We start from the raw sequence: 11,733 nt of genomic DNA on the forward strand, positions 1-11,733 counted from the left end.
TAACTATGGTCTGGACTTTATGTGTAGGTTCGGCAGTTGTTGAGAATGTAGGCTGGGTTGTAGATGTTTTAAGTTAGTGGTGGAGCAATCGTAGATTGGGTATTTGTGGTGGAGCAATCGTAGATTGGGTATTTGTTACTGGTGGGATTTCAGTTTGTGCAGGCTTTGAAGTAATTATGGTCTGGGCTGTATGTGTGGGTTCAGCAGTTGTTGAGAATGTAGGCTGGGTTGTAGCGGTTGCAAGTCGTGGTGTAGCAATTGTGGATTGGGCATTTGTTACTGGTGGGATTTCAGTTTGTGCAGGCTTTGAAGTAATTATGGTCTGGGCTGTATGTGTGGGTTCAGCAGTTGTTGAGAATGTAGGCTGGGTTGTAGCTGTTTTAAATTGTGGTGGAACAATCGTAGATTGGGCATTTGTTACTGCTGGAATTTCAGTTTGTGCAGGCTTTGAAGTAATTATGGTCTGGGCTGTATGTGTGGGTTCAGGAGTTGTTGAAAATGTAGGCTGGGTTGTAGTGGTTGCAAGTCGTGGTGTAGCAATTGTGGATTGGGCATTTGTTACTGCTGGAATTTCAGTTTGTGCAGGCTTTGCAGTAATTATGGTCTGGGTTGTATGTGTAGGCTCAGCAGTTGTTGAGAATGTAGGCTGGGTTGTAGCTGTTTTAAGTTGTGGTGGAGCAATCGTAGATTGGGCATTTGTTACTGGTGGGATTTCAGTTTGTGTAGGTTGTGAAGTAACTATGGTCTGGGCTGTATGTGTAGGTTCGGCAGTTGTTGAGAATGTAGGCTGGGTTGTAGCAGTTGCAAATCGTGGTGTAGCAATTGTGGATTGGGCATTTGTTACTGCTGGAATTTCAGTTTGTGCAGGCTTTGACGTAACTGTGGTCTGGGCTGTATGTGTGGGTTCAGCATTTGTTGAGAATGTAGCCTGGGTTGTAGCGGTTGCAGGTCGTGGTGTAGCACTTGTGGATTGGGCATTTGTTACTGGTGGGATTTCAGTTTGTGCAGGCTTTGAAGTAATTATGGTCTGGGCTGTATGTGTGGGTTCAGCAGTTGTTGAGAATGTAGGCTGGGTTGTAGCGGTTGCAAGTCGTGGTGTAGCAATTGTGGATTGGGCATTTGTTACTGCTGAAATTTCAGTTTGTGCAGGCTGTGAAGTAATTATGGTTTGGGCAGTATGTGTGGGCTCAGCAGCTGTTGAGAATGCAGGCTGGGTTATAGCTGCTGAGAGTTGTGGTGTAGTCACTGTTGAATGTTCATTTGTTTTAGGTTGGATTGCAGATGGTTGTGGTTGTGAAGTAGTTATGGTCTGGGAAGTTGTTGAGAAAGAGGGTTGGAATGTACCTGTTTCAAGTTTCGATGTAGTTGTTGTTGACTGGGCATTTGTTATAGGTTGGACTGTAGGTTGTGAACTAATTATACGCTGGGCTATAGTTGTAGACTGGGCAGTTGTGGTCAGTTCCACTACAGCTGTTAGTGGTTTTGCAGTAAATTGTGGCGCTGTTGTCAAGGAATAAACAAATAGATATTAGTTTTTACAGACCGATTTATTTTTACAAAGACATTGGCTATATTTAAACAATAAGAAATGAAGGGAGAAACTGCATTGCAGGATCTCTGGCCCTGCTCCTGGAGAGCAACCTTTCTGCAGACTTAAGTTCCAACCCTGCTCCAGTACACCTGCATGTAACTGACAAGTAGCCCTGAACACGTTAATTAGCTGGTTAAGGTGTGCCAGATTGGGGTTGTAGCTGAAATCTGCAGGACGGTACCTCTCCAGGAGCAGGGTTGGAGACCCCTGCTGTAGGCAAGGCTACCAGAGTTGATTTATTGGCTTTCCTACCAATTGGTCAATGCTGGAAATGCTCCATTGAAAATACATCACTATTAAATAATATTATGCGTTGTCATGTATCATATGTAATACGTGAATATGGATTTGGCTAACTTACAAAAAAGAGGACTTTCATGTGAGACAGCAGTTGGACTTATATCTGTGGTAGAGCCCTCAGTGGTAGCCAGTGTATCATCCTCTGAAGTCACTGATTCTTCTGTAACTGCTGTAGTCCTGGATGTGGTAACCTCAAGTTGTGTTTTGAACGCTGTGGTTGATCTATCTATAGCTCTGGATTTAGCTGTTGTGATGACTGAAGCTGACTGACCAGTAATTCCTGTAGTTGTAACTTCTTGTGATATCTCTCCTATTGTGTTTTCCTCTGTAGAAGTAGTAGCTGATAAATCAGGAATCTCAGTGAATGATTGGGCTCCTGTGGTTGATTCTGGTGTCAAGATTGTAGTGGATTGATTAGTAATTCCTGTAGTTGCCAATTCAGTTTCGGCAGTTGAATCTTCCTCAGATGTGACAGTTTTAGGTGTTCCTGTTGTAAATGTTGTTGTGGATTCCAGTGGCTTTTTAGTGGTTTGCAATGCAGTGAAGAGTGTAGTTTCTTTTATGGTGGTTCCAACTGTAATTCCTGAGGTTGACTGAAGTTTTGAGGTTGTAGTTGATTGATCAGTAACTTTTACAGTTGACAGATGAGTTTCCTCTGGTAAAACTTCTTCTGTTGAAACCGTTATAAATGGTGTTTCTTTATTTGTGACAATTGTAGACATGTCTGTTGTGAATGCTGTTGTGGATTCCTGTGTCTTTTCTGTAGTTGGTTCATCTGTGAAGTCTACCTTTGTTTCTTCTAAGGTTGATCCAGGGATAAATTTTGTGGTTGATTGTGGTTTTGTACTTGTAGTTGATGGATCGGTAACTCCTGTAGTTGTCAGTTTGGTATTCTCTGTTAAAACTTCTTCTGTTGAATCTGTTATAAAAGGTGTTGATTTGTTTGTGACAATTCTAGATATGTCTGATGTGAATGCTGTTGTGGATTCCAGCGCCATATCAGTAGTATCATCTGTGACATTTAAAGTTGTTTCTTCTAAGGTAGATCCAGTGGTAATTCTTGCGGTTGATTGTGGTTTTGTACTTGTAATTGGTTCATCAGTTACTTCTGTAGTTGGCGGTTCAATTTCCTCTGTTGAATCTTCCTCTGATGATTCATTTGTAAATGGTGTTGGTTTGTTTGTGACACTTGTAGATATTTCTGATGTAAATGCTGTCGTCAGTTCTTTATCAGTAGTATCATTTGTGACATTTACAGTTATTTCTTCTAAGGTGGATCCAGCAGCAATTATTGTGGTTGATTGTGTTGTAGTTGGTTGATCAGGTACTTCTGTAGTTGGTGGTTCAGTTTCCTTTGTTGAATCTTCCCCTGATGAATCATTTGTAAATGGTGTTGGTTTGTTTGTGACACTTGTAGATATTTCTGATGTAAATGCTGTGGTCAGTTCTTCATCAGCAATATCATCAGTGGCATTTACAGTTATTTCTTCTAAGGTGGATCCAGCTATAGTTCTTGTGGTTGATTTTGGTTTTGTACTTGTAGTTGGTTCATCAGTAACTTCTGTAGTTGGAAGTTCTGTTTCTTCTGTTGAATCTTCCTCTGATGAATCATTTGTAAATGCTGTTGGTTTGTTTGTAACACTTGTAGATATTTCTGATTTGAATGTGGTTGTCAATTCTTGTGCTTCATCAGTAGTATTGTCAGTGAAGTCTATCGTTATTTCTTCTAAAGTGGATCCAGCAGTAATTCTTGTGGTTGGTTGTTGGTCAGTAAATCCTACAGTTGATAATTCAGGTTCCACTGTTTCTTCCTGTGATGAATCATTTGTAAATGCTGTTGGTTTGTTTGTAACACTTGTTGTAGATATTTCTGATGTGAATGCGGTTGTCAATTCTTCATCAGTAGTATCATCAGTGACATTTACAGTTATTTCTTCTAGGGTGGATCCAGCTATAGTTCTTGTGGTTGATTGTGTTGCAGCTGGTTGATCAGTTACTTCTGTAGTTGGAAGTTCAGTTTCCTCTGAATCATTTGTAACTGCTGTTGGATTGTTTGTGACACCTGTAGATATATCTGATGTGAATGCTGTGGTCAATTCCTGAGCTTTGTCTGTAGTATTGTCAGTGAAGCCTATCGTTATTTCTTCTAAAGTGGATCCAGCTGTAATTCCTGTGATTGGTTCTGTTGTAGTTGACTGGTCAGTAAATCCTACAGTTGATAACTCGGGTTCCTCTGTTGAATCTTCTTCTGATGAATCATTTGTAGATATATCTGATGTGAATGCAGTTGTCAATTCCTGTACTTCATCAGTAGTATTGTCAGTGAAGTCTATCGTTATTTCTTCTAAAGTGGATCCAGCTGTAATTCCTGTGGTTGGTTGTTGGTCAGTAAATCCTACAGTTGATAGTTCAGGTTCCTCTGTTGAATCTTTCTCTGATGAATCATTTGTAAATGCTGTTGGATTGTTTGTGACACCTGTAGATATATCTGATGTGAATGCTGTGGTCAATTCCTGTGCTTCATCTGTAGTATTGTCAGTGAAGTCTATTGTTGTTTTTTCTAAAGTGGATCCAGCAGTAATTTCTGTGATTGGTTCTGTTGTAGTTGACTGGTCAGTAAATCCTACAGTTGATAACTCAGGTTCCTCTGTTTCTTCCTCTGATGAATCATTTGTAAATGCTGTTGGATTGTTTGTGACACCTGTGGATATATCTGATGTGAATGCTGTGGTCAATTCCTGTGCTTCATCAGTAGTATTGTCAGTGAAGTCTATTGTTGTTTCTTCTAAAGTGGATCCAGCAGTAATTTCTGTGATTGGTTCTGTTGTAGTTGACTGGTCAGTAAATCCTACAGTTGATAGGTCAGGTTCCTCTGTTGAATCCTCCTCTGATGAATCATTTGTAAATGTTGTTGGATTGTTTGTGACACCTGTAGATATTTCTGATGTGAATGCTGTGGTCAATTCCTGTGCTTCCTCTGTAGTATTGTCAGTGAAGTCTATTGTTATTTCTTCTAAAGTGGATCCAGCAGTAATTTCTGTTATTGGTTCTGTTGTAGTTGACTGGTCAGTAAATCCTACAGTTGATAGTTCAGGTTCCTCTGTTGAATCTTCCTCTGATGAATCATTTGTAAATGCTGTTGGATTGTTTGTGACACCTGTAGATATATCTGATGTGAATGTTGTGGTCAATTCCTGTGCTTCATCTGTAGTATTGTCAGTGAAGTCTATTGTTATTTCTTCTAAAGTGGATCCAGCAGTAATTTCTGTGATTGGTTCTGTTGTAGTTGACTGGTCAATAAATCCTACAGTTGATAGTTCAGGTTCCTCTGTTTCTTCCTCTGATGAATCATTTGTAAATGCTGTTGGATTGTTTGTGACACCTGTAGATATATTTGATGTGAATGCAGTTGTCAATTCCTGTACTTCATCTGTAGTATTGTCAGTGAAGTCTATTGTTATTTCTTCTAAAGTGGATCCAGCAGTAATTTCTGTGATTGGTTCTGTTGTAGTTGACTGGTCAATAAATCCTACAGTTGATAGTTCAGGTTCCTCTGTTTCTTCCTCTGATGAATCATTTGTAAATGCTGTTGGATTGTTTGTGACACCTGTAGATATATCTGATGTAAATGCTGTGGTCAATTCCTGTGCTTCATCAGTAGTATTGTCAGTGAAGTCTATTGTTATTTCTTCTAAAGTGGATCCAGCAGTAATTTCTGTGATTGGTTCTGTTGTAGTTGACTGGTCAGTAAATCCTACAGTTGATAACTCGGGTTCCTCTGTTGAATCTTCTTCTGATGAATCATTTGTAGATATATCTGGTGTGAATGCAGTTGTCAATTCCTGTACTTCATCAGTAGTATTGTCAGTGAAGTCTATCGTTATTTCTTCTAAAGTGGATCCAGCTGTAATTCCTGTGGTTGGTTGTCGGTCAGTAAATCCTACAGTTGATAGTTCAGGTTCCTCTGTTGAATCTTCCTCTGATGAATCATTTGTAAATGCTGTTGGATTGTTTGTGACACCTGTAGATATATCTGATGTGAATGTTGTGGTCAATTCCTGTGCTTCATCTGTAGTATTGTCAGTGAAGTCTATTGTTATTTCTTCTAAAGTGGATCCAGCAGTAATTTCTGTGATTGGTTCTGTTGTAGTTGACTGGTCAGTAAATCCTACAGTTGATAGTTCAGGTTCCTCTGTTTCTTCCTCTGATGAATCATTTGTAAATGCTGTTGGATTGTTTGTGACACCTGTAGATATATCTGATGTGAATGCTGTGGTCAATTCCTGAGGTTCATCAGTAGTATTGTCAGTGAAGTCAATCGTTATTTCTTCTAAAGTGGATCCAACTGTAATTCCTGTGGTTGGTTGTTGGTCAGTAAATCCTACAGTTGATAACTCAGGTTCCTCTGTTGAATCTTCTTCTGATGAATCATTTGTAGATATATCTGATGTGAATGCAGTTGTCAATTCCTGTACTTCATCAGTAGTATTGTCAGTGAAGTCTATCGTTATTTCTTCTAAAGTGGAACCATCTGTAATTCCTGTGGTTGGTTGTTGGTCAGTAAATCCTACAGTTGATAGTTCAGGTTCCTCTGTTGAATCTTCCTCTGATGAATCATTTGTAAATGCTGTTGGATTGTTTGTGACACCTGTAGATATATCTGATGTGAATGTTGTGGTCAATTCCTGTGCTTCATCTGTAGTATTGTCAGTGAAGTCTATTGTTATTTCTTCTAAAGTGGATCCAGCAGTAATTTCTGTGATTGGTTCTGTTGTAGTTGACTGGTCAGTAAATCCTACAGTTGATAGTTCAGGTTCCTCTGTTTCTTCCTCTGATGAATCATTTGTAAATGCTGTTGGATTGTTTGTGACACCTGTAGATATATCTGATGTGAATGCTGTGGTCAATTCCTGAGCTTCATCAGTAGTATTGTCAGTGAAGTCAATCGTTATTTCTTCTAAAGTGGATCCAACTGTAATTCCTGTGGTTGGTTGTTGGTCAGTAAATCCTACAGTTGATAACTCAGGTTCCTCTGTTGAATCTTCTTCTGATGAATCATTTGTAGATATATCTGATGTGAATGCAGTTGTCAATTCCTGTACTTCATCAGTAGTATTGTCAGTGAAGTCTATCGTTATTTCTTCTAAAGTGGATCCAGCTGTAATTCCTGTGGTTGGTTGTCGGTCAGTAAATCCTACAGTTGATAGGTCAGGTTCCTCTGTTGAATCCTCCTCTGATGAATCATTTGTAAATGCTGTTGGATTGTTTGTGACACCTGTAGATATATCTGATGTGAATGCAGTTGTCAATTCCTGTACTTCATCTGTAGTATTGTCAGTGAAGTCTATTGTTATGTCTTCTAAAGTGGATCCAGCAGTAATTTCTGTGATTGGTTCTGTTGTAGTTGACTGGTCAGTAAATCCTACAGTTGATAGTTCAGGTTCCTCTGTTACTTCCTCTGATGAATCATTTGTAAATGCTGTTGGATTGTTTGTGACACCTGTAGATATATCTGATGTGAATGCAGTTGTCAATTCCTGTACTTCATCTGTAGTATTGTCAGTGAAGTCTATTGTTATTTCTTCTAAAGTGGATCCAGCAGTAATTTCTGTGATTGGTTCTGTTGTAGTTGACTGGTCAATAAATCCTACAGTTGATCGTTCAGGTTCCTCTGTTTCTTCCTCTGATGAATCATTTGTAAATGCTGTTGGATTGTTTGTGACACCTGTAGATATATCTGATGTGAATGCAGTTGTCAATTCCTGTACTTCATCTGTAGTATTGTCAGTGAAGTCTATCGTTATTTCTTCTAAAGTGGAACCAGCTGTAATTCCTGTGGTTGGTTGTCGGTCAGTAAATCCTACAGTTGATAGTTCAGGTTCCTCTGTTTCTTCCTCTGATGAATCATTTGTAAATGCTGTTGGATTGTTTGTGACACCTGTAGATATATCTGATGTGAATGCAGTTGTCAATTCCTGTACTTCATCAGTAGTATTGTCAGTGAAGTCTATTGTTATTTCTTCTAAAGTGGATCCAGCAGTAATTCCTGTGATTGGTTCTGTTGTAGTTGACTGGTCAGTAAATCCTACAGTTGATAACTCGGGTTCCTCTGTTGAATCTTCTTCTGATGAATCATTTGTAGATATATCTGATGTAAATGCTGTGGTCAATTCCTGTGCTTCATCAGTAGTATTGTCAGTGAAGTCTATCGTTATTTCTTCTAAAGTGGATCCAGCTGTAATTCCTGTGGTTGGTTGTTGGTCAGTAAATCCTACAGTTGATTGTTCAGGTTCCTCTGTTGAATCTTCCTCTGATGAATCATTTGTAAATGCTGTTGGATTGTTTGTGACACCTGTAGATATATCTGATGTGAATGCTGTGGTCAATTCCTGTGCTTCGTCTGTAGTATTGTCAGTGAAGTCTATCGTTATTTCTTCTAAGGTGGATGCAGCTGTAAATTTTGTGGCTGATTGTATCTCTGAGGCTGTGTTCGGTTGATCGGTAAATCCAATAGTTGATAATTCAGTCTCCTCTGTTGAATTGACCTCCGATGCATCGGTGGTTAGGGCTGTTATTGATTCATCTGTAATATTTGTGGCTGATTCATCTGTGAAATCTGTTGGTAATTGATCAGCAAATGCTGTAATTCCTGCTGTAAATTTTGGTATGTCAGTTGACTGATCTGTAGTATCAGCGGTAGGGTCATCTAACAAAGATGTTGAAAGTTCTTCCATTGTTGTCATCTCTGTCATGTCATCACCTGTTGATTCATCTGTAAACAATGTAAATATTTTTGGTTTTCAGTAAATTCTTTTCTGGTAAGTTGTTGTGCAGCATGATGAAGTGAACTCACCTGTTAAACCAGTTATAGTTTGCACAGTGCTGCTTGTAATTGATTCTGTGGCAAATCCATCAGTTGTGTTTGCTGTAGAATCATTTGTAACATGAAGAATCGAATCTGTTGAATCTGTGGCTGCTGTAACATCAATTATTGTTGTTGGCAGAGCTCTGATTGCAGTATGTGCTGTTAAATGTGATCAAATGTTAGATCGAATGCACAGAAGTGAATGAGTGAAAACAGAGGGATCGATATGACACTCTCAGTGTAAATGTGATAAGACATGAACTGACCAGTTGACATAAAAACGGTGGTCATCAGTATTGTTCTCCACATCCTGTTTGCTGTAAGAATTGATCACATACATAACGTAAGACGAGAGATAACTGATCATGTAATTCATTTCCTATAATTTGTCTTTGTTGTATAAATGCCTTGCCCAGTCTTTCTCAGTTCTCTCTTGGAAATTCCTCAGCTGTCTCCGTTGTCTGACACACCTGACTCGGGTCATGGAGCATTTGATTAATGAGTTGATGAGTTGAATGAGGTGTGTTAGATCAGAAAAATGTCATGCAAAAAAAGGTCAGTGCTTGGTTGAGACCCCACAATCTGTTGGGTTTCATTTTGGGATTGGGTCAGATTTTAATGTTTAACTTTTTAGGGGTTCTAAATAATGAGAGGGAGAAAAAAGATTTATTTTTTGTACCTAAAATTTATCCACCTGGTTCTGCCTCCATGGAGAGTAGAAATGGTACTTCTTTGGTCGGGTCAAGAGACAGTTTCAATTACGGGATGAGTTTGGGTGTCAACTTTAAGGCAAGACATTTTGCTTCAATTAAGTCTTCCTTCAGACTAGAACAAACATCCAAAACACACATTATAGTGTTTATTGTATTACACTTCATCTGTTTGCGTGTATAGATGTCAATTACAATACATATTTTTAAAGGATGTTTTCTCAAAATGAGTTTGTTTCTCTGCTTCAGCAGCACTTACACCATACTTAGCAGTTTCATTTCTCCTTATGTTCTCAAGGTTTTTACTGAAGGGTTTGTTCATACAGTATTTCATTCGCCTGGTTTTAGTATTGCACTATTTGCACTTGTAAATTTAATTTACAACTTTAAAAAGAGTTTTTCTTTCCACTTTAGCAGAACTTACATGAACCAAACTTAGCAGTTTTGCCCCTATCTATATTTTAAAGGTTTTTACTGAGGGATTTGTTAATATGTCATTTGCCTAGGGTTATTATTACACTATCTATTTGCGTTTGTAAAATACTCAAATACAGTACATATTTTTAAAGGCAGTTTTCACAGAAAGAGTTTTTCTTTCCACTTCAATATCCACAAAACTTATTTTATTCCTATCTATATTCTAAGGGTTTTATGGAGGGATTGATTTGTATATTATTCACATGCTTTAAGATTTTATTTGTAGAAACATTGTTTAAAAAAAAAAAAAAAAAAAAGAAAAGAAAAAAGTACAGTATTTTCTCATTTTGGAGATCGTCAAAATCCCCTCTCTAAAAACCTTTCACTGCAATATGTAAACACACTGAGACAAGAATTTGGAACCTGGTTTTATCCATTGTTCAGGGGCCAGTTGCATAAACTTAGCCTTTATGTTAAGACTGTGTCTTAAGAACAAGTCTGATGACTAACTTGAAAGAGTAGTTTTCAATCATGTTAATTTGTCTTCTTTTCTAACCTTTTGCACATTATCAAGCAGATTAAAAAAAGTTCTCCAATGAAAGACAAATTTATATAATCATTATTATATTAATTTGTCTTGCTAGTCTGTTGATCCCTTTCTGTGTCATTATTTCACTCCTGTACTTGTTCTAAGTGGTGTAGAGTTGGCAAGGATTTATCACCTTGGTGATGACTGTAGATCATAAAAAAGGGTCAGTACTCTGATTATGGTTTTTTGTACAGTTAAAGTTGTGTGGTAATGCATGACAGCTACTTTTGGCCATTATCTTAAAGTAATCAGACTATATTGTAACAGAAGATTTAATGATTGAAAATGTCCGTTCACCTTTTTTAACTTTAGTTACTAAAAACGATGTATGCAAATTCCAACCTCAACTGTGTGGTGTTTATTTTTATTTTATTTATTTATTTATTTATTTATTTATTTTTAATGTTAGTACTGTTAGTTGAACAAATTTATCTTGACTGTTTATGTATGTGTTCTTAAGCTTTCATTCTTTGACATCTTTAAGGCACAATTGTGAGGAAAACAGTGAGAATTCTGGGGAAAAAATAGGACTGTGAGAAATAAACTCGCAATTGTAAGAAAAAAAGCCAGAATTGCAAGATGTAAACTCATAATTGCGAGAAAAATATCAGAGTCGCAATTACTTTTTATTTTTTTTTTCCTTTAACAGGATTCCATAGATATTTACATTGAAAATTATATTTATACACATTTTGAAAAAAAAAAAAAAAAAAAAATATATATATATATATATATATATATATGTGTGTGTGTATATATATATATATATATATATATATATATATATATATATATAATAAAATTATATATATATAATTTATTATTTCATTTAATAAAACACATTTAATTCGTCTAAGTATTTGGGAAAATGTTCGCTTTTCAGTAAAATGTTCTGGATTTATAATCCTAAAAGGTTTAAAAGAAAGTTTAAAGGCAAGAAAAGCAAATTAAACTCACCCAATTTGTCTGACTGCTTCAAGGAATGGAGTTGAATGTAACATTAAATACTTGGGTTAGGCTGTAAGTCCCATGGTACAGGTGGATGTGGTCATGCATTACCAAAATTCAGCTCTTTATTACCTCTCTTTGAGTCATATGATGTGACAGCGAAGCTTTTCATTATCATGAGGACAATGGATTCGACAGGAGGAGGAAGCCGATCACTAATTCACCTGTCTGCAAAACAGCATTCCAAAGTTTTAAGTTCTGCTAATTCATTCTTTGAAAATCAAGAGGTGCACTGTTAATACATTCCATTTTC

The 11,733-nt window shown here is 37.3% G+C and overlaps 1 protein-coding gene across 1 annotated transcript; it reads right to left on the reverse strand.

The window, feature by feature from the left end:
- Nucleotides 1–73: 73 nt before the first annotated feature.
- si:dkey-162h11.3 (mucin-2) lies at nt 74–9,160 on the reverse strand. Its single transcript, XM_051113733.1, has 4 exons — nt 9,023–9,160; nt 8,745–8,915; nt 1,953–8,663; nt 74–1,500 (listed from the first exon to the last, which is right to left on the reverse strand). Exons 1-4 carry the CDS (start codon nt 9,063–9,065, stop codon nt 74–76), a joined length of 8,352 nt encoding a protein of 2,783 aa, XP_050969690.1. The 5' UTR covers nt 9,066–9,160.
- Nucleotides 9,161–11,733: the final 2,573 nt, after the last annotated feature.

Source organism: Labeo rohita, chromosome 7 (assembly GCF_022985175.1).
Source record: "Labeo rohita strain BAU-BD-2019 chromosome 7, IGBB_LRoh.1.0, whole genome shotgun sequence".
In the NCBI taxonomy this organism is placed as follows: Eukaryota; Metazoa; Chordata; class Actinopteri; order Cypriniformes; family Cyprinidae; genus Labeo; species Labeo rohita.